Raw genomic sequence first — 22,388 nt, 5'->3', positions numbered from 1 at the left:
TTCTCATTTTTAAGCATTAAGTGTAACATTTGCATTAGTATTTTTTTTAGGATTTTGCATTTAGAGTAGACACTTCAATATTATTTGTGTGCTATTAGTTAATACTAATTGACTTTCGTTTTTTTATAATTATGTTGTGTATTTTTTACTTGAAATTAACATGATTACATCATCAATAATAATAATAAAAAAAAAATACTAATTTATGTTTATAGATTCAACTTTTATGTTGTTGTAGGGTTTAATTTCTTATTTTCTTTATTCTTAAAAAAATAATTTTAAACTAAACATTTTTAATTTATTGCTTTTTTTTTATTTTGTAAAAACTCATTTCTTTATTCATTAATTATATTTCTAACTATTTTAAACATTAAAAATACATATTTTTTAATGCATTCAAAATTAAAATTTTCAAAAAAATATTAATTTATTAATTTTTGAAATGGTGCTAGATAGGGAAATAAAAAATAAAAGGGTGCTAGATAGGGAAATAAAAACAAAAGGGTGCTAGATAGGGAAATAAAAGCAAAATGGTGCTAGTTAGAGGAATAAAAGTGTAAATGGTGCTAAATAGATAATTTACCCGTATAAAAATTGGTTTCTATTTCATGATTTTCTTGTATTTATAGTTTTGTTTTTCTAAAACGGTTCCAAAATGGTTATTCACTAAAACATAGTCTCTCGTAAATTTAAATATTTTGTAATACAGTTTTTATTAAAAAATTCATTTCATTATCATAAATTTTTATATTTTTTTAAGAGTCTTTGCAATTTTAGTTTGCAAAACCTGGATGATGTGGTCTTTAGTTTGAATTATATAATTTCTTATGTGTCTTTAAGTAATTAAGTTCCTTTATATTTTAATATTTTTAATTAAGTTTCTATGGAGAATCTTATTATATATGTGAATTTTTTATATTTTTCAATTGAATAAAACTACTTACAACATATTTTCAATTATTTATTTAACACATGTTATTCTAATTTATTTATAACACTTGCAATATATACATAAAAATATTAATAACAATTCACCTTTCAATATATTATCCATATATCTTTCGTTAATTAAGACTTTAGAAATTAAAAAATGAATAGAGTTCACTTCCATTTAATAATTTTTCTTCATGATTTTATAAGTTTTAATCAATTTTAACGAATAGCATATATGAAAACGAACAGGTTACATGGACTACCATTCTTCATATTAATTGAAAACGTGTTGCACTTGATCTTGTTTGTAATGGAAGGATAATCTTTCTTATTTATTTATTTATGGTGCTAATTAAGGATTACTTATTTAAGTCTCACTACAAGAAAACACTATTTAGTGTGGACAAAAAATGGATGCAAGAGGTCAAAAAAGTTTTAACCATGCTTTAATCACTACACCAGACAAGTTCTTTTGTCATATTATGATTTTTATTATACTTATTATTAATATGGGGCACGTGAAATTTTCTTAAATATGTAACTTAAATATAATTTAATGAAAATTATATTAAAAATTTTAAATAAAAATTCAATTTATTTTATTTTAAATTTATACAACAAATAAATAAATTTAATGTATAAAAAACTGTATATACTTTATAAAAAAAAATTCTTTAATTTATACAAAACAATTAAATTCAATTTATACAACAAAAATAATTCATTTCATTTATACAACAAAAAGTTATTTTAAAATAACAAATAATAATCTATATTGTTTAATTTATATATGACAATATATAAATAAAATAAATTTAAAATAAATAATCTTTAAAATAATAAAATATTTTATATAACATTTAAATAATTTAAATACATATTTTCTTTTACTCAATTAATAAATTTAAATACATATTTTATATAACATTAAATAAATTTAAATAAATAATTTTATAATCATAAAATATAAATATGCGTGGACCATTGCGGACGCATATGCATGGGCCACAACGCAGACTGCACTTTTTTAAAAAAATAATTTAAATTCATAAGTGCGTCTGTTTTGTGTCGAATGTCATTGTTGCGTGGATTTTTTGCCATTTTGACCGACAATAATTGCGTCCGTAAATAGCTCACGCAAAAATTTAGAAGCTAATTGCTTGTTTTCTTGTAGTGTGTTTTGTCTTGTCACCATATAGTTGCTTATGGTGTTTACACAACCAATACTACACTCACAAATTCTTTAGATAACCTAGTTTTGCATGCTGCAAAAGTCAGTATATATGTTCATATAATTCTAAGATATTATATTATTAATATATAATTTTCGAATAAAAAATGAAAAACTTACGTCTTTGGAGGGAAGCTACATTATCATCGTACAATCATATTACAACAAATCTTATTGAATAATTTAATTTATATTTAAAAAAATTTAATTTAATATATTTGAAAAATAGTTGTGTAAAGAAAAAGAAGTTGTGAAAATATCTATTTTTCTTTGAAAAAAGCAATGCGACGACGGTTTATGACGACAAATATCTATTTTTCTTTGAAAAAAGCAATGCGAAGTTGTGACTTTTTCTAAACCTAATTAAGCAACGTAAGGAGTGGTTGTAGATTCCTAAAAACCGTGGGTTAACCTAAAATAGGATTTGAGAGAGTATAAAAGAAGCAACAGAATGAAGGAAGAACTCACCCCCTCACACCAAACCCTCTAAGGCACGAATAAATAAAAAAGCTCCATCAAGGGAAATGAATTCCTCAGCACTATGTTCCCTTGTTGTGGCCCTCTGTCTGGTCATGGTTTCCTATTCTCCAATGGCAGCAAATGCCAAAGGTGAACAAGGATTGGCCGAAAGTCTCTGCATGGAGAGCTTGGAAAACAGGGAGGAGTGCTTGGTGCTGCTAAAGCAAGCAGGTCCTAAAATCGCCAAAGCAAAAACCTTCGATGATCTGGCTCAGGCAACCCTAGAATGGGCCCTGGCGAAGGGCAGAGATGGTCAAGCCTTCCTCAAGGGTTTGGCGAAGATAGACAATAATCCAGCCATAGTGCAATGTGCGAATTTCGACTACGATGGGGTGGTTGCCTCCTTCAAGAGTGCCTTAGAAGGGTTCAAAGATGATCCTCAAACAGCTAGCTATGATGCCAAAGTTGCTAGTGATGGACCTGCTGGTTGTGACAGAGGCTTGGCTTCTGCAAATGTTAACAACCCTGCTATCACAGCTCTTAACCGTCAAATATTCTTCCTCAGCGACATGGCCTTCAAAGCTGTCTGTAAAGTTCACTTGTAATGGCAATGCATGCATTTCAACATGCTCATGCTCAACCTATAAGGTGTTGGGTGTTGTTGTTCTTGTAGGTTTTTTTTTGTCTCCTTTGGTGTGGAGGGAAATAATTTATAAAATCAAACTTGTTTATTCAAGGTTACTTCTTCTTTCCTCTCTCTCTCTCTCTCTCTCTCTCTCTCTCTCTCTCTATATGTATATATATATACACACGAGAACTATATTTAAAAAGGAAGAGAGATAATTAAGAAAAAAACATTCTTCAAAGGGTTAAAAACAATCTTTTATCAGAAAAAAAACCCACAATTTGACATGATATCGAGCAAGAAGAAAACAATAAAAAAAACTACTACATAAATATATTAAGAGAAAATGAGTAAAAATAGAATTCCCTTATTTTATAAAATAAAGTCTATCTTTTAACGTATGTTGGAATAATAATACGATAAAGAAATAATAACCGATCACTTGCATAAGAGAAAGAGAGAAAAAGTATTCACAAAAACAAACAAATAAAATAATTCATTAAATTAATATATGTATTTAATGTATTATATATATATATATTTGTAAATATATTAAAAATTTAACAGAAAAAGAATTGATGAAATAATATTTATAATACATAACTATATTTTATTTTAATATTTTTAATTATTTAATGAAACAATTGTGCACAATAACAAGAAGAATTTTTTTAAATATGTTATTTATTTGATAATTGTGAAGAATAATTCTTTATTTAAGTTTATGAATAAAATGAGAATTATGGATATGTTTGCGAGGCTTTATAAACAAGGTTCATGGCAATTAGAAATGAGAATTATGGATATATTTACTATTTTTAAAAAGAAAAGTTATTCAATTATTTATTTTATTAAATAAATAAATAATTTTTTTGTTAAAGATAAAATTTCCCACTTAAAAATAAATATAAAAAACTTTTACACAATTTTTTCTTATTTTGTAGCTAGTTTTTTTAAACATGTAGTTATCTTAGTTTTAAAAACATTTACTTAAAAGTTAAAATGGTAAGAATTTATATATACGAAAAAATTTATCTTTATTATTATAGATTATTATTATTAATAATATTAGTACTAATTAATATTAATATCATTATTTATTAGGATTAGCAAATATCATTAATAATAATAATAATATTAACAACAATAATCATAATAATAATTATAATGTAACAATAAAGTTTTAGTAATTATAAATTTTATGTTTACAATATGGATTTCCTCTAACAATATAAGCAACACTTTTAAAAACTAGTCTTTCTCATATTACCTAGTTGTACAAAAAAAATCTTAATGAATTAAATGGGAAGAAAATATTATACATGAATTTTTTTGGAAGATGGAAGATTAATGCTCTACCCTCATGACAGAACAAAAAATAATTTGTGTGTAAATTAGTGTTAAACTCTTTGTTATGTGCAAATCTATAGTATCTCTAGGGTGGTTTGGAATCTGAATATCATTAAAGAAAAATAAAATGTGTTTTCACTTCCTAAACAAAATACTTATGTTTTAACTATTAATTTATCATTTTGAAATATCCATATTATTATTAAAGATAAAAATATTAAAAAGTATAATAATTTTATATTAAAATATATCTTTTTCTTTTGACATATGATATTGTTTAGATGTAATGATTCATTATTTATTTATTTTTTCTTTATTCTGTAAATTTTAACCGTTTTTAGTTTTTCGTCCAAGTATTTGAAAGAAAAAAAATTTAATAAATATCTCTATATTATCAACATTTATAAAATAACAAAATTTTAGATTATAAATTGTTCTAGCCTAGATATATGTATTCCAACTAGAACAATTAATTCAGTCAGAAATATTGGTTTCGAACTGAGTTATTATATTTTTTTTATCATATATGTCCATTGTATGTTTTATCTGATCTCACTACTTTTTTTATATTAAATGTTAATTTTTTAGACTAATTTCTAAATTTTTATTATTTCAACTATTATAATAATATGAGAAGAAAATAATGAAATTTTTATATTGAATATTTATTATTATTTAAAATTATTTTTATATTCACTTATTACTAGGGTCGATCTATATAGCACACAACAAATTATTATTAGAAGTCGTGTTTAAAATAAAAATTTAAAGAATGATGAAAAATAAAACAATCGAAAATAACGTAGCAATCTACATATATTGAAACTTTTTTGCATATCTTCTGCAAAAAAAAGTTTAATTTTGATAGCATATAATTGGCATAGCAAACTTGAGAAGTGTGGGGAAGTTTTGGTAAAGTGGTATTTTGATGGTTATCCAAAAGATAACATTGGCAGATAGAAATGATGCAAGTGCCAAATATTACATCGTTTTCTAGTAGTATTATGATTGAAGCATAAGGTTCAAACATTGTTCTCCATCACATCAACTTCAGATATGCACATCATATTTAATACTTATCCTTGAGAGGAAAAACCTCTTATCCCCACTCGGCATATGGTATTGGCAGATCCAAACACGCCTGGATCCAAAACCCACCCTTCTTTTTGGTAACCGCTACCAATACAAACCCCACCTCCAAACTCAAAAGCCAGCCACCAAAGTGCCCGACCCCACTTTATATAATCTTTTTCCATTCATCAAAATTATAAAAAAAATTTAGAATTTTTACAGTCATATATATATATATATATATATATTATAAAAATTATTAAATAAAAAGTAATTTTAAAAATAAAAAATTATTAATTATTATATTAACTAAATTAAATAATATCTTATAAATTTAAAAAATAATTAATAACTAAAATGATTTTTATTATTAATGATTTATAAGATATTTTTTTACAGTCTTATTAATAATATATAATTTAATTAATATAATAACTAGTTACTTTTTATCTATCAAATTAATTTTTATTATATATACTAGCGGAAACACAGACGCTCTCGCGTGTATCTGATTTTTTATTTTTATTATTTTTATATATTTATATTTAATATTAAAATTCGAATGAAAAATGACATTATTTCCACATTTATATTAAGATTATAAATTTATAGTTTACTTTAATAAATACAAATGTATATGAGAAGACACATAAACTATCTAAGTACACCTACTATTGATATGATGTGAAGAAAACATACCCAACATAATAGTTATATATAATAAATTTATAAATGTCATACAAAATTATTTTATTAATTTATTTTGGTTATCTATACCTATATATATGGATTCACATTATAACTGTTTTTGGTTGAATAATTTTTTTTTCTATTTTATCTTTATATCAATATTTTATTTTATTTTGGTTATTTCGTCATTTTATAATTACTTAAATTTACTAAAAAAAATAGTTAATATTAAATTTGAAAGAACCGTTTGATAGGTGTATTACATTTATTATTCCTAATTACTCTCCACTATTGTAGCAATTTTAAAATTTAAGTTTTTATGATTATGCACTATAGATAAACCACTTATCCTACTTCCCACTTTCTCTCTCTTTCCTTCCCACTTCTATCTCTTTCCTTCTCACTTACCTACTTTTCACATTCTTATTTTACCATACTTCCCACATTTTGTGAAAAACTGATATATTATAAAAGAAATATATAATAAAATTAATAAGAAAAAAAAGAGAAAATTGGAGAGAGAAATAAAGATTAGGAATAAATTGATGATAGTATGTTTTTTATGTTTTATTAATTTTCAATTTTTATTGTGTTGTAATACGTGAGTTTTTAAAGACAAAAACAATCTTATGAAATCAATTAAAGAAAGTCTTTTATAATGTTATCATTTGTATTTAAAATTGATCAATTTCATATTTTGGAATTTTTTTCTTAAATTTTATAATAAAGAAATATCACATCAGTTCCTTTGCCTAACTAAAAAGGATATAATCTCTTTATATTGTTATAAAAACTAATATAAACAAAAACTGAAAATTGTAGTCAAGAATAAAATAAAATATAAAATCCTATGAGACAGAGTTAGTCAACAATATTTTTTTTTGCAGTACATTATATTTAACTAAGAGAGTCAAAAAAAATATAAGAAATATAGTAGGAATAAAAACATAATTATCCACCAGTAATATGCAGTTATGCAAACTTTAGAATAACATGAAATGAGAATTCGGGTTTTTTCCAATATTAACAAAAAAGTATGAGATTCAAAACCATGAGAATTAAAAGAAAAGAATACCATTATTGTGGAATACTTTTATACTATATTTAATCCCCTCCATTCATCACCCAAAAAAATAGACCAAACATTCCACGAATATGAAAATACATTAGTCAACCATGGTTGGTGGTGTCTCATTGTTAACTGTTTAACTGCTTTGTGAGGTCTCAACATTGTTAGATTTTTTTTCTTTCTCAACATTGTTCCTTGTGAAGGTTTGCACTTAGGAACCAAGGTCCAATTGCCTTCTCTTCCATGTAATTTGCTAACTATCATATTTGAGAAGCAGTAATATACTAAATATAAATAAAATAAGATAATAATAATGATTTAATATGACAACGAAAGTGATTACAGTTCTAACAGAGACATTCTCTCCAAACTCATCAAAAAACCGCTAAATATACAAATAAATAAAACCTAAAAATTATTATAATTTTAAAAAAATCATAGAAATAATAATTTTCCACCAATCTCATTTCCATTAACAACCAAAAAAAGGTCGCTTCCCCGTCCTTATTGAACTTGAAGTTGCCACATCAAGGCAGTGCTCGTACCTTAAATAATTGTTTTACCTTGCATACACGGAAAAAAAAACTTCCTGCCAAAACCCAAACAAAACACATGAATAAGCAAACGAACAAATCAATGTTACGTTAATAATTATTTTTCCCAAATTAAAGGGGGGTGAAGATGAAGGAATATAGTAGAATGAGAAAAAGAAGAATAAAAGTGAAACCTGCTCCTGGAGGGTTCAAGCAAGCGAGGTCAGAATCGACCTGGTTGAGATTAGTGAAAGGGGTCATGGAAGGTTGGGGAGAACAGTTGATACTTCTTCAGTCTCCACTTGCTCTTCCAACAATTAAATAATCGAGATGTGGGATGGTTACTCTAGATTTTTTTATAATAGTTGGTTATTGTAAATGGTTGTGTTTGGGTGCTTACCATGCAAGGAAAGCGCTAGTTAATGCTTGTTGAATGAATGATGAAACAAATGAGATATGATATGACCTCTTCTTCAAGCTTTGCATGGCGAGCAATGCCTGCTCTCATTACTTGATTAACCTTTTGCTTTGACCCTCCAAGAAGGAGAGAAAACTCCATTTGTTTTTGGCACCATTCCTATCACACAACCTTCAAAACACATAAAATCCATGATGGCGAAAACCCAATTAGAAAAAAGAAAATTGATATCGTAGAAGTAAGATCCAGGACGGACAAACTCCGTTTGTTCTTAAAGCGGTGAAGAAAGGAATCAGGAAGAGGGTGTTTTTTCTTGCGGGTAGGTAAGTCTTGAATATCACTACCACCCAACCAACCTGGTAGTAAAAATCAACACTCTCATTCCTTTTTGGGTCTGCCTCGGTTCAACAGCCTTTTGTAACACAAAAAAAATAAAATTAGCAGGGAAATAAATAAATAAATAAATAGGAACTTGGAAATAAATATCACATTAACATTTATAAAATTTAAACGACATATAAAAGAAAACATAGAAGCATAACAAATGAATTTTTGATAAGTGATGTCGGTGGGTGTTGCAAATTTGAGAGAATAAGTCATCGGAGGTTCCTCAATTAGCCAACAAAATGAATGAATCCTCGTCTTTTTCCTGTATGCGAGGTTTGAAAATAAAAGAAACCACAATGTCAACCAAAGATTCACAACTAAATCACAAAACAAGGGAACAAAGATTCATAACTAAATCACAAAACAGGGAACGAATATAATTAACTCTAACATTAAAAAGAGAAAGAAAGGAAGGAACCGAAAATGCAGAGGTGAAAACAATTGAAAATTGAAGTAAATCCTTAATTCACAATTTGTTTCAATTAAGAGCAAAAAGAGAGAAAGAAGTTGGAAGTAACAGCTCACTTTGGCCACTACTTTCTCACGTCTCCTAATATTTTTTTCTCTCTCATAATTTGAAGACACTCCCTCTTTTAAGTAGTTGATTTTCAAAATAAATCATCTCTTTGAATTCAAAACCGCTCCTCCATTTATTCCAAATATTTTTAAAAGAAGGAAATGACGCAATACCTAAAATAATAAAATAAAACTAAATATTAATCTAAGGATAAAATAGGAAAAAATTTGAGAGCAGTTAAAGAGGGGAATCCCCTTTATATATAGGTATAGATATAAGCGGACAAAAATATTAAAATTATATTAAATATTTCTCTTTTATTTCAAATCTAGATCTCTTATTGCAATAAGCATAATTTTTCTTTTGGAATTCTACCAAGAAAATCATCAAATAGAAACCAATTTTTAGAGACCAAAATAATTAGTTGTAATAGTAACTAAATTAGAGACCATTTTAGAAACTAAAATAAAAATTGGTTTCTAAATTGGTTTCTATTATTGTTAAATAGTTTCTAATTGGTATCTAATTAGCAACCAATATTTTAACTACCAATTATTTATATTCTAAATTTGGTAGCAAAAACCTAAGTTGCTAATTAGATACCAATTTAGAAACCATTTAACAATAATAGAAACTAATTTAGAAATCAAAAATTTATTTAGTCCCTAAAATATATCTAATTTAGTCACTATAGCAACTAATTATTTTTGGTTTCTAAAATTGATTTATATTTCATAATTTTCTTGTAGTGTAGAATGTTATTATCATAGCATGTAGGTTTTATTAACTGTTATTTTTTTTTTGGTATACACACTAGAAAATACGTATTCAAGAGATGTAAATGAATATATAGTACATATGAAGTATATCGTTGTTGTATTTCATAAAAAGATGCATATAACCTATTTGTTTGTTTCAATTGCGCGGTCTAGATTAGTGTATGTAAAGTTAGGTTAAGACGATTTCGATAAGATCCACATCGAATAATGTTAAATTAAAGCAAGGTCAAATAATATTTGATTTTGAGTTAAGATTGAGTGGGGTTGACTTAGTTAGATAAAGTCTAGCAGAACCAATGTTAAGCTAATGGAGCTTAAGTCAGGTTGGTTCATTTTAGGATTAAGCAGATTAGGTTGGACAAGGCCTAAATTACACTATAATAAAATTATTAAATAAAAATTAATTTTAGAGGGAAAAAATATTAATAACTATAAAGTTTGCAGCTAAATCTTTAGTTATTGTCGTATGAACATGTCTATGTTGATGGTGTAAAATATTTTATTTGTAATTACAAACACTATATTTTTAAATTTATTGATTGTAATGAATAATCTTTAATTGGTTAATATTATATATATATATATATATATATATATATATACTTGTTGTAAATATTTTGAATAGCACAGGTATAATATGTTTGTTGAATAAGATGGTGTATTAATATCTGATCTTCATAGTTAATCATGTCTTCATCTTTTACTTGGTGATAGGCAATGTCTCCACATTTTTTACTATACGTCTATAACTAGCATTTGGAAATCAATGAACTTTTTGTAGCTATAATTATTGCTTACAAAGACTTTGCATTTTTAGGAGCCCATGGTTGCCAATGAAGCTAGGTTCGGAAAGGACTGAGGAAGTAGAAAACTGGAGATCAGCTTTGACTCAAGTGGCCAACCCGAATTTCGAAACTTCAGTTCTCTAGTGCATACACTAGTCTCAATATGTACAGCTAAATTTCTAATATTTTTTATTTTTGTTTTTGAGTGAAATTGGTGGTCTCTGCAAATTTTGTTTACTTGGAACTTAATGCAGAATCATATGTTTCAATTTACACACCCAACTTTATAATTGGGTCTAATATATAGGGGTTGCAATTTCCTGTTCAAGGATCAAAATAAGTGGAAATTTGTAAATAATACGAAATTACTGATAGAATTTTGTTCTTTATTAATTTTAACTTTTTGTGTGTTTTGATTCTTTACTTTGTCTTCAAGTACCACTATTTTTGTATGTTCAAGTAAAACTTGCTATGCATTTGCTTTATTTCGTTGGGTAATAGCCATCAAAATTTATTTAATGTTATTTGTGAGAATCAGACCAATTTTATAGTTGGACTACTGCACTATCAAAAACGAAATGCAAACTTAGTAATTTATTTAAAAAATTACTTAAATTTTCTTCAATAACTTCATTACAATATTGTTAATAACTTCATTACAATATTTTCATTACAATATTGGTTTCTTCATTTATTTTATAAAAATTAAAATTGAATAACTTACAATATTCTTTATTTATTCGAGGTACGATCGTTGGAAGTGATACTCCATTATCAAATCAAGTAAGAGGATCAAGTGGAGAAAGCAATATTAATTGAGATGTGTTGTTTATTTCCTTTAATGATGTTATCATTTGATGTACTTGAATTTGATATACTTTTGAACAATGTGAATTTTGATCTATTTTGAATTGACATAAACATAAATAAATATGTTTTATTATTATAAATTTGTGTATTGTTTAATTATTTTATTAGTAATTATAAAACCAGGTTTAATTAAATTATGAGATTAATTAACGAAAACATGTTTCAATTAAAAATTAGAAATGAAAATATTAAAAATTATAATAAATGTATAATATTACAAATTCATTATTATAATGGTTTACAAATGTCAAACTATAATGTGAATAAAGGCGTTTAGGTGCACCATTATTTGTGTTGAATCGTTTTGACCCATTCAAAATTACGACATATATCAATAACATAAATTACACGTTTAAAAATGTCACTTTATACAATGTGTAAAATGGTGGGTGTTACGACAATTAACAATAGACTATCATATTATATTTTGTGGTGGCTAGATCTGTAGCAGTATGCGGAACCACCACACATGTAAATAGTGATGTTTGTAAATGACACTATATACAAAAATAACCGTCACCACATATATACGAATTGGTGCAGTACATGAGGTGTGTGTAAAGTCACCCCGATTGAAAACACAAAGGTCAAACTCTATAATCTCATTGTTAATATAGTTAGTTCGTCACAATCACATTAAGTGGTGACCTGATACAAAGTTTTTGTACAATTAAGTAATTTTAGAAAATTTTGAGTGTGTTCTTCTGTGGGTTGGTGCATAAGGTGTGTGCAAAGTGACTTTAGTAGAAGACACCAAGTACAATTATCTAATCTAAATGTCAATGTAGTATGTTAGATTAAGTAGTGACCTATGTAGGAATAAGTGGTAACCTGCTACTAACTTTCTTCATAGTTAAGTAATTTTGGAAATTTTGAGTTGTGTTATTCTTGAGTAGGGAGGTACATGATGTGTTCGTAAAGTGACTTTATTAGAGGAAATTGGGAAAAGTTCTCTAATCTGTGCTAATGTAGTTAATCACAGTAAGTTGTGACCTATGTATGAATAAGTGGTGACCTGTTACCACGTTTCTGCATAATTAAGTAATTTTAGAAATTTTTGTTATGTTGTTCTTGTGAGAGGTGGTGCATGAGGAGTGTGCAAAGTGACTTAAGTGGAGAACACCAAGATACAATTATCTAATATGAATGTCAATGTAGTAAGTCAGACTAAGTGGTGACATGTGTAGGAATAAGTGGTGACCTACTACCAAGTTTCTGCACAATTAAGTAATTATAGATTTTTTTAGCTTTCTGCACACCAACAACAACACAACTAAAAATTTCTAAAATTACTCAACTGTTCAAAAACTTGGTAGCAGGTCACCACATACTCCTACCTAGGTCACCACTTAATGTGTTTGCCTCTAATTACATTGATACTGAGATTACAAAATTTGACCTTGGTGTCCTTCACTGAAGTCACTTTACACACACCTCGTGCACCAACCCACCCAAGAACAACAATAAACTTAGATTTTCGAAAATTTGATCACTGTGCAGAAACTTGGTCGCATGTCACCACATATTCCTATACAGGTCACCACTTACTCTGACTAACTTCATTCACATTGAGATTAAAGAACTTGACCTTAATGTCCTCCAATGAGGTCACTTTAAACACTTCTCATGCACCACCAAACCCAACAAGATAAAACTAAATTTCTAAAAATTACATAACTGTGCAGAAAAATGGTAAAAGGTCACCTTTTATTCCTACACAGGTCACTACTAAGAACCGATGTAATATATTATTTTTACCCTATTTTGAAGCTCGCGCCGCTCATTCGCGCACAATCTCACTCTGTCACATCATTGCCACGTTTGCAACGTCGAATGTGTGTTACTGTCAGAGGGTGTCAATATATCAAGACTCGAGGTACAATTTTTTAAAATGACAAATGCAATTCAAGATTAAGAAGAAATTGGATATTAGAAGTTAAATTAATTTCCAACATGACGATATTCATGAAAAAAATAAAAGGTTGCTAACACGATTTAAAAGATGGAATACACACTAATAATAATCAAAGAGAATATAACCAAAGCTTTCAACAGATGGATCAAATCGGATTAAATGAGACAAATAATACCTGGAAGTTGGTAATGTTCTCCTTCAATTCCACATATTTTCCTAGGGCACCAGTGAAGACTTCAGCAACATGGAAAGGTTGGCTTAAGAATCGCTGAATCTTGCGGGCACGGGTAACAATCAATTTATCATCTTCACTAAGCTTATCCATTCCCCAAAATAACAATGATATCTTGAAGATTCTTGTAGTTTTGAAGAACCTTCTGGACACCACGAGCAGTTTCATAGTGATCCGTATCCAAAATAAGTGGTGAAAGCATACGAGATGTAGAATCCAAGGGGTCAACAACAGGATAGATACCAAGCTCAAAGATCTATTCAATATCATGAAAATCAAACTATTTAGTTGATGATAACAAAAACAACAATGCATAAACTACAACAACCGAAAATATGCTCTTGAAGACCTCCAAGATCAGTAGACAAGGTTGTTTGCACTACAAGAAAACAAGGAATTAGCTGCCAAATATTTGCGTGGGCCAATTGTGGACGCAATTCTTGTCGGCCAAAGGGACGCAAAACCCATGCATAATTGATTTTGGCGACCATGCGATGCAAAACGAACACATCTACGGATTTAGTTAAAAAAAACATTATTGTGCGTCGGCCGCGACCAACGCAAAGTTTAATTGATGCGTCGGATGCCGACGATAACTTAAAAAAACAATTTGCGTCGGCTAAGACCCACACATGTTTATATTTTAGTTTTTTAAAACTTATTTATTTTAAATTTATTTAATGTACAACATTATAAGAAATATTTTAATATTTAATTATTTATTGTATTTATTTTAAATTTATTTTTTTAATATTATAATAAATTTTTTAATTTTAAATTTTTTAATATAAGTTAGTTAAATTAAATTAATTAAGTGTTTGATTTTAAAATATTTCAAGAAATTATCTTAAAAGTTTAGGAAGAATTAAAAAAAATAAAGAAAAATAATAATTGAGTTAAAAAATACGTATTTAAATTATTTAAATATTATATAAATTATTTTATTATTTTAAATATTATTTATTTTAAATTTATTTGATTTATATATTGTCATAAATATTTTTTTTAAAGTTTTTTTATATAAATTAGTTAAATTAAATTTATTTAATTGATGTAGTGTTTAATTTTTGAAATTATTTAAAGAAGTTATCTTAAAAAGTTTATAAAGATTTAAAAACATGTAGAAAAATAATAATTGAGTAAGAAATAGTAAAAAAAAAAAAGTATTTAAATTTTGTAAATATTATATAAAATATACATAAATTTAAGAATATAAATTTAAGATGAAGTAATTAATTAATTTAAAATGTAATGGATGTATTTAAAAATAGAGAGTCAATTTTATCTAAAAATGTTTTATTTGCCTTAAGAAAAAAAAAGTTAGATAAAACTTTTGATTAGTAACTTAAATAAATTTAAATGTTATATTTGTGCAATGGATGAATGAACTAGGGATTTTACTTTGATTTTCATTATAATTTTAAAGATGTTACTTCTCATAAATGAAGCATAAGATCATTTTAAAGAATTAGCAAAAATGTATACGATACAAGCATATTAAGACTAAGTCGTGAGTAAGTAACTTATTCTTAATTGTTAGATTGCTACAATATCCAAAGTGTCCCAAAGTTGACCACATGCTCTATAAATGCCATTTTTATAGTTACTGAGTATGATCTAAAAAAGAAATTGATGTTTTCCAAGTGAAGCACATAATAATGTAGTAAATTTTAAGTGATGAGATGACACATATGCAATATTCCTTATAAGTGTGTTAATACAGTTTCCCAATGCACTAAATAATAGGTCTTTGACATAGTAATTTTAGTAGACTTAGTTCTTAATAAATGTAACATAAATAAGTAAATTTCGACTTGGTCCGATATATAATGAACTTAAAATCATGGAATAGAGTTCATGATTAGATTTTGGATTATAAGTTCATAACCCTAGTCCATTGTCATTTTGGGTGGAACATATGTACTTGTTTTTTTTATTGCAGTTAATAAGGTAAAAGTTGAACTAAGAAGTGCATTGTAAAGGCTGAAAGAGAGTATCATGAGCAATTTGACAAATATGACACATTGATATTCATGATAATATATAGAATTAACTTAAAATCATGGAATAGAGTTGATTATTAGATTTTGGATTATAAGTTCATAATCCTAGTCCATTGCAATTTTGGGTGGAACATTTGTACTTGTGTTTTTTATTACACTTAAAAAGGTAAGAGTTGAAGTAAGAAGTGAATTATAAAGACTAAAAAAAGGGTATCATGAGCAATTTCAATAATAGGATTCATTGATATTCGTGGTAGTAGATATTAATAAATTGATTATTTGTACATAATAATAGATAGAAAGAACACTTGTAAGGATAAATGGTTTTCCAAACCAAAGTTTAATTAAATTATGTATTTATTTTTATTGTATGAATTAAATTCATTTGTTGTTGTATAAATTAAATTAATTTTGTTTGTATAAATTAAACTATTTTTTTTGTATAAAATAAATTAATTTAGTTTTTGTATAAATTAAATTTATTTATTGTTTTATAAATTAAATTAAGTTTTTTTTACAAATTAAATTAATTTTATGTTGTATAAATTAGTTTTCTTTTGTATAAATTAAACAATTTTTGTTGTTGTAGAAATTAAATTAAATATTTTTGTATAAATTAAATTAGTTTTTTTATTGTATAAATTAAATTATTATTTTTTTTATAAATTAAAAAAAAAATTATTGTATAAATTAAATTAATTTTTTTGTTTATATAAATTAAAGTTATATGCATTTTTTAAATTGAATTACATTTTTTAAAGTTTTAATTTAATTTTTAATTTTTAAATTTTGATTTCAATTTTAAATTTAATTAAAATAAAAAATTTTAACGTATGCGTCGGTCATGCGTCGTATGTGACCTATTTATAAAATTTTCGCTTCCCCGCTGTCCCAACATTCCCAGTAGTTTCCCCAATTTCAAAACCTAATTTCTCCTTCACTTTGCTCTGCCTCTGCGAGCCTCCTCCGTGTCTCCGCGAGTGTCCTCCGCGTCGCGGTTTAGCTGCAACTCTTGCTCCATTATTGCTGCCAGAGGTAAATTTTTAAAGGTTCAGAATTTTTTGATTCATTTTATTTGGATTATTGGGCTGCAATGTGTTGGTTGCGGCTATTGCTGGTATGTGAATGTAATAACATTCATTTAATTTAGATGAGTTGAAACTGCGATGATTAAAAATTACATGTCTTGGGTTTGACTTTGCATTTTTTTAGGATAAAGATGAATGTCAGTTATGTATGATTTTGGACTTTAAATGTAAGATTTTGGAGTGCAAGAGAAATTAATTGAAGGTGCAACTTGTAAATTATTCTGTGGCCACAAACTGCTTGAACATTGTTAAAAATGTAGAAGTATTGAAAGAGAGAGATATTGTGAATGAACCAACCTAACTGCACTTTTCTCTCTTTGTTCTTGTGAATGAATGTTTGATGTTATGTGATATGTCCACTGATTATGTTGAATTAATATTATATTTACAATACTTAGAAGTTTTATTCTTTTCCCATTAATTATGTTTTAATAATTAATTATATTTAGAAGTTTTTCATTTTTGTATTGTATTTTAAAAAAATATTAATGATGTAAAGAATAAAGTTTTTCATTTTTTCATTCGTTATTTAAAAAAAAAATGGATGAATAAAATAAATATAATGGGAAAATTTATAGGCAAGATTGGGGGAACTTTATGAAGAAATTTTATTTAGAGACGTGGGGTGTTTAAATGAAATAGGGAATACAGAAAGTAAAAAATAAAGACAGCAGCAGATTGGGCCAAAAAATTTGAAATAGTTAGGTGGGGTGTGTAAATGAAATAGGGGATGCATAAATATCATCATTATGATGCCATGCCCGAGGAGGACAAACTAAAATGGTGGACTGACTTTCAAATAATTTTAATTTTTAATTACAATTTCATATAGATCAACAAAAATGGGAAAACTGAAACAAACCATTTTCTTGTTTTTATCAGACTAGAATCACTTGGGCATCTCAGGATGAATGCCAAATTAAAAAGGTCTACGAGTCTAAAGTCAGAAAAAGACTTTGTGACATGTTGACCAAAGCTAGAACAAAGGGTGTCTGACCTATTTTGATAGGAGAGCAAGCATGGGCTGAACTTCTAAACTATTGGGTTTCACAACAATTCAAAGATAAATCAACTCCAAATAAAGCCAATAGGGGTTCAGCTCGTGGTGGAGCACTGCACTCCATAGGTCAAAAATCACATTCAGATATTGTCGTGACCTTGGTAAGTACTTGTCACTGCCTTACATGAAAATCATTTTACATTTGCAACCTATACTGCTTTTAATTGTACAACATTATTAGGAACGTCAATATGGTCGTCCTCCAGAACCTGATGAACTATTTATGGCCACCCACACAAACAAGAAGGTGAATGGGTTGATACCCGTGCTCATGAGACTTCTGTAAGTTATTCTTTTAACTTTTTTTTATATTTATATTTTAATTTCCTAACATTTTCATTTCCTAATGATCTATGTAGGAAAACTATCATAAGCTCTTGAAGACCCTTCAAGAAAATAGTTCTCAAGACTCTAACACTGATGTCCACCAACTTGATCCTCCAACTAAGCTTCAAACTTGGAAGGAAGCTGCTGGAGGAAAGAGTAGAGATCGGGTGTATGGTACGACAGACTTGGCTGCTAACTTACGCCAAGGAGTCTCTTCCCCCACTCAAGCCTATGCTTCCGACACTTCACAATCTGAGCATGCAATTGAAAATCAAATGCTTCGTGCTGAACTTAGTATGTGGAGTCAGGAGTATGCACACTTGGAGGATAAGATGAAGGTTATAAAAGAAAAACTTATCTCAATGGAACGTGACAAAAATGCTTCCAATGGCATAACTCAATTCGATCATGAGTATGATCTAGAGCAAGATGATTAACATGTTCCTTAAAGTGAATCTTATACTGTAAGATTTGATGGAAAAAACGCACGCGGAAACAACACACATAATCACGAATCAACTGCAGAGAAATAAACGACACAAGATTTAACGTGGTTCGGTCGCCAACTGCAACCTACATCCACCCGAGCAACTATTAGGTTTACATTATATCTTGTTGCACACCAATTACAAGTACAATGATCTCTTTAAATAGAGATAAATAGAGATAATAAAAGGACATAATAATTAAGCCCACTCACTAAACATGTGTCTAGTCAGCCCAACCCAATTGGTCCTGGCTTCATACCCAACAAATTTAACTATTTGACATTTTTATTATATACTAAGTATTTTAATTATTTCATTTATTTATTTATATTGTTTGTATTTTTTACAAGTTTTCATAGATCACATCACTATGTAATTTATTTTAGTGTTTTTAGTTAAATTTGTAAAGTACAAATTTAATTTTAATATTTTTTTTAAAGTATTCATATCCATTTTGAATATTTCAATGGATCAAAGACTTTGTTTAACTATTTGTATTATTTTTGTACTCTGGATGTGTTTGTGGATGTGTTGTGAATGATAGTAATTTGTCTGAATGTGATTTGGTTGATATTTATTGTTTATAGGGTAAACTAGTTAGAAAACAAAATAAATTGTTTTTTTTAATCCCTTTATGCGTCAAACTTTGTCCCACGCCAGATTTTTTTTAATATTATTTAAATTCTGCGTCAGCTAGGCTCACGCAACATCTGATATTATTATTTTCTTTGTCATTTCATCGATCAAATCGACGCATAGACGATATTTTAATTTTGCATCGGTTTGACCCACGCATAAGCCGCTGCAATTGCGTCGCTTGGACGCCCACGTAGCTGATGCAATTTGTGTATGTTTTGCGTGGGCTTGGCCCACGTAACGTGCACTGGGCCACGCTAATTTCGATTTGCTTCCAAGCTTTTTTTGTGGGACTGCTGGCCAACGAAAATCCGACAGTTATGCATCCGTTTTTGGTCTGTTGCGTCCGCTTTTGGCCCACATAATATTTCATTTTTTTTTTTTTGTAATGTTGGTAACTGACAGCAGATGGGATACGACCAAGCAAAGCATACACCTCTGAGTTAGCCTAAATGATACATCATAATGTTAAACGAAACAGTTATAACACAAGATACATCGCCTGACAATAAAAGATATATTCGACAAGCAGGGCAAAAGACATACTTGGGTAAAACGAAAAATGTTGTCTACAAAAAGAAGCACACTTGCCCTTCTGCATCATGGAAGTGTTCTACCACAGTAAGCCCAGTAAGACCAACACGAGCACGAGCACCAGGGGGTTCAGTCATTTGATGTACATAAGAGCACATTTGCTTTCACTCTAATATAATGATGTAACCACAAATGACAAGTTAGTAAGATACTCAGATAAAAGTATTATGGAGGCAGCTGAAAGTGTCATGAGCAGAATTCCATTCACCTGCTTTTCACCAAGCTTGATGACACCACTCTCAATCATTTCTCTATACAAGTCATTGCCCTCACGGGCTCATTCTCCAACACTAGCAAACAAAGAGAAACCACCTAATGGAATCAATCAACATTCAGTATAGAAAAGAAAAAAGAGAATGTTAACAAGAATAAATTAATAGCACATACCATGAGCTTTTGCAACATTGTAAATAAATTCCATGATAAGCACAATTTTTCCTACGCCAGAACCACCAAACAACCCAATCTTTCCTCCTTTTTGAAATGGTGCAAGAAAGTCAACAACCTTGAACAAAAATTCATCAAAAAATCAGTACCCAGTCATATAACACAGGGAGACAGGTAACCCTAACAACGAAGGAGAAGAGATAATATGAAAGACAATAAAAAGGAAAAAGATGAGAATACCTTGATTCCAGTAACAAGAATCTGCTGCTCAGTTTCTTGCTCAATAAAAGAAGGAGCTTCTCTATGAATAGGCAAATAATGCTTGGTTGTTGAGGAAATTCAAAATGTTTACTATTAGTAAAAACATTTCATGGGAATAAAATATCAAGTGAGCTTAATTGGCGTGTGCATTGTAAGTCCACACAGTTCACCCAAAAACTGTGAAGTCTACAAAGAGGAGATTGGACCAATTGAACAAATCGAAGGTGCAATAATCATAGATTGATTTATGTGTAAAGCAGTATCTTGGATTACATTATTTATACATTATCGTGTTAAATAACAGTAAAATTTCAAATCAATCTAAGAAAAAATAATCTACCGAAACAATTCGTTAATTCCAAAAAAAGTCCGGTGACTGTGAGTCTACAAAGAAGAGACTGGACCAATTGAACTAAATCGAAGGTGCAATGATCATAGATTGATATAGATTGATTTATGTATAATAAGAAAAGCAATATCTTTGATCACATGATTTATACATTATCTTGCTAAATAATGCCAAAGTAAAACTTCAAATCAATCTAAGAAAACAATAATCTACCCAACAATTCGTTCATTTCAAAAGTAGTTATTGTTTTCAGATCCAAGACATAAACCTACTAACTCAATGAAAAATAGATCTTTCTACATAATGATGGAAAATGAGAATGAACAAGAATTTATTTTTACATAATAGAAGCGATTAAAAAAACATCAGGTTATAATATCGCTAACGGTATGAACTATAATCCTGTCGTTGAAGTGATAGTGCCCGTAATTTTCATAACATATATAATAATTGTCAATAATAATTATAAAAATTGAAATAAAATAATATTTGTAAATAATAATTAAAATAAAAAAAATATTTAAATAATAATTAAAATTTTAAAAATAAAGTATATTGAATTACCTACTGACTGAAGTTGGTGGTAGGTAACTACTCTTTGCGTTACCCACAGATACCCCTGTTAGAAGGTAAATTACCTACACCCGTATTACATACGGATTTTTTTTCTGTGGATAATCCATAGGTAATGCTGATTAACCTACGAATTTTGGCTGTTACCTACGAAATTCTTTCGTAGATAAATTTAATTTTTCTTGTAGTGATTTACCTCACATATCCTCAGACATCCTCAGACAAATCCACTTCTTCCCCTCTCCACAAATAAACTCCTTAATCCAAACAGAACATTAAAGTTTGGCCTTGGGTGAGTGATCTTGAATGGATAACAATGATAAACATGAAACTCATATCAATAAAAGTATTCCGACTTCATTGTTGGCTAGTCACATAAACATGATTTTAAGTATTGAGAAGTTAAGAAAGACTAAAATCTAACTTGGTAACAAGTATATACCTAACATGGTAGTAAATATTTTGTGTCACCTTAATATCGAGAATATAAGTTAGTTAACATGTTGTAGGTTCAAAATATGTTGAGTATTATCTTTTAATAAAACTTGATTACCATAATTTTTAATGTCTCGTCTCATACTTAGTCCTAATATGACAATATGACTAAATTTGAGTTCATTTACATTTATTTACATGACTTTTTATTATAAAAAAATAATTAAATAAATAAAAATTATTTCAGGATAATTTAACTTTTATACAAAACTATACTCGTCCCTAAACCAACAACCTTCCAAACGTATAGAAATAAACCCAAA

General features: G+C 27.9%; 1 protein-coding gene, 1 long non-coding RNA gene and 1 pseudogene across 2 annotated transcripts; 2 read left to right on the top strand and 1 right to left on the bottom strand.

Moving 5' to 3' along the window:
* Positions 1 to 2,636: 2,636 nt before the first annotated feature.
* Positions 2,637 to 3,359, top strand: LOC137828532 (uncharacterized). The gene has a single exon (XM_068635150.1). It carries the CDS (start codon positions 2,689 to 2,691, stop codon positions 3,226 to 3,228), a length of 540 nt encoding a protein of 179 aa, XP_068491251.1. The 5' UTR covers positions 2,637 to 2,688; the 3' UTR covers positions 3,229 to 3,359.
* Positions 3,360 to 16,776: 13,417 nt separating this feature from the next.
* LOC137828409 (uncharacterized) lies at positions 16,777 to 18,327 on the top strand. Its single transcript, XR_011083874.2, has 3 exons — positions 16,777 to 16,902; positions 17,838 to 18,116; positions 18,197 to 18,327. It is a non-coding gene; the product is annotated as an uncharacterized LOC137828409 (long non-coding RNA).
* Positions 18,328 to 19,566: 1,239 nt separating this feature from the next.
* LOC137828996 (ATP synthase subunit beta, mitochondrial-like) lies at positions 19,567 to 20,774 on the bottom strand (annotated as a pseudogene).
* Between the last annotated feature and the right edge of the window lie 1,614 nt (positions 20,775 to 22,388).

This window comes from Phaseolus vulgaris, chromosome 7 (assembly GCF_051622355.1).
Source record: "Phaseolus vulgaris cultivar YP4 chromosome 7, ASM5162235v1, whole genome shotgun sequence".
NCBI lineage: Eukaryota > Viridiplantae > Streptophyta > Magnoliopsida > Fabales > Fabaceae > Phaseolus > Phaseolus vulgaris.
This window is presented reverse-complemented; position numbering and strand designations above follow the sequence as displayed.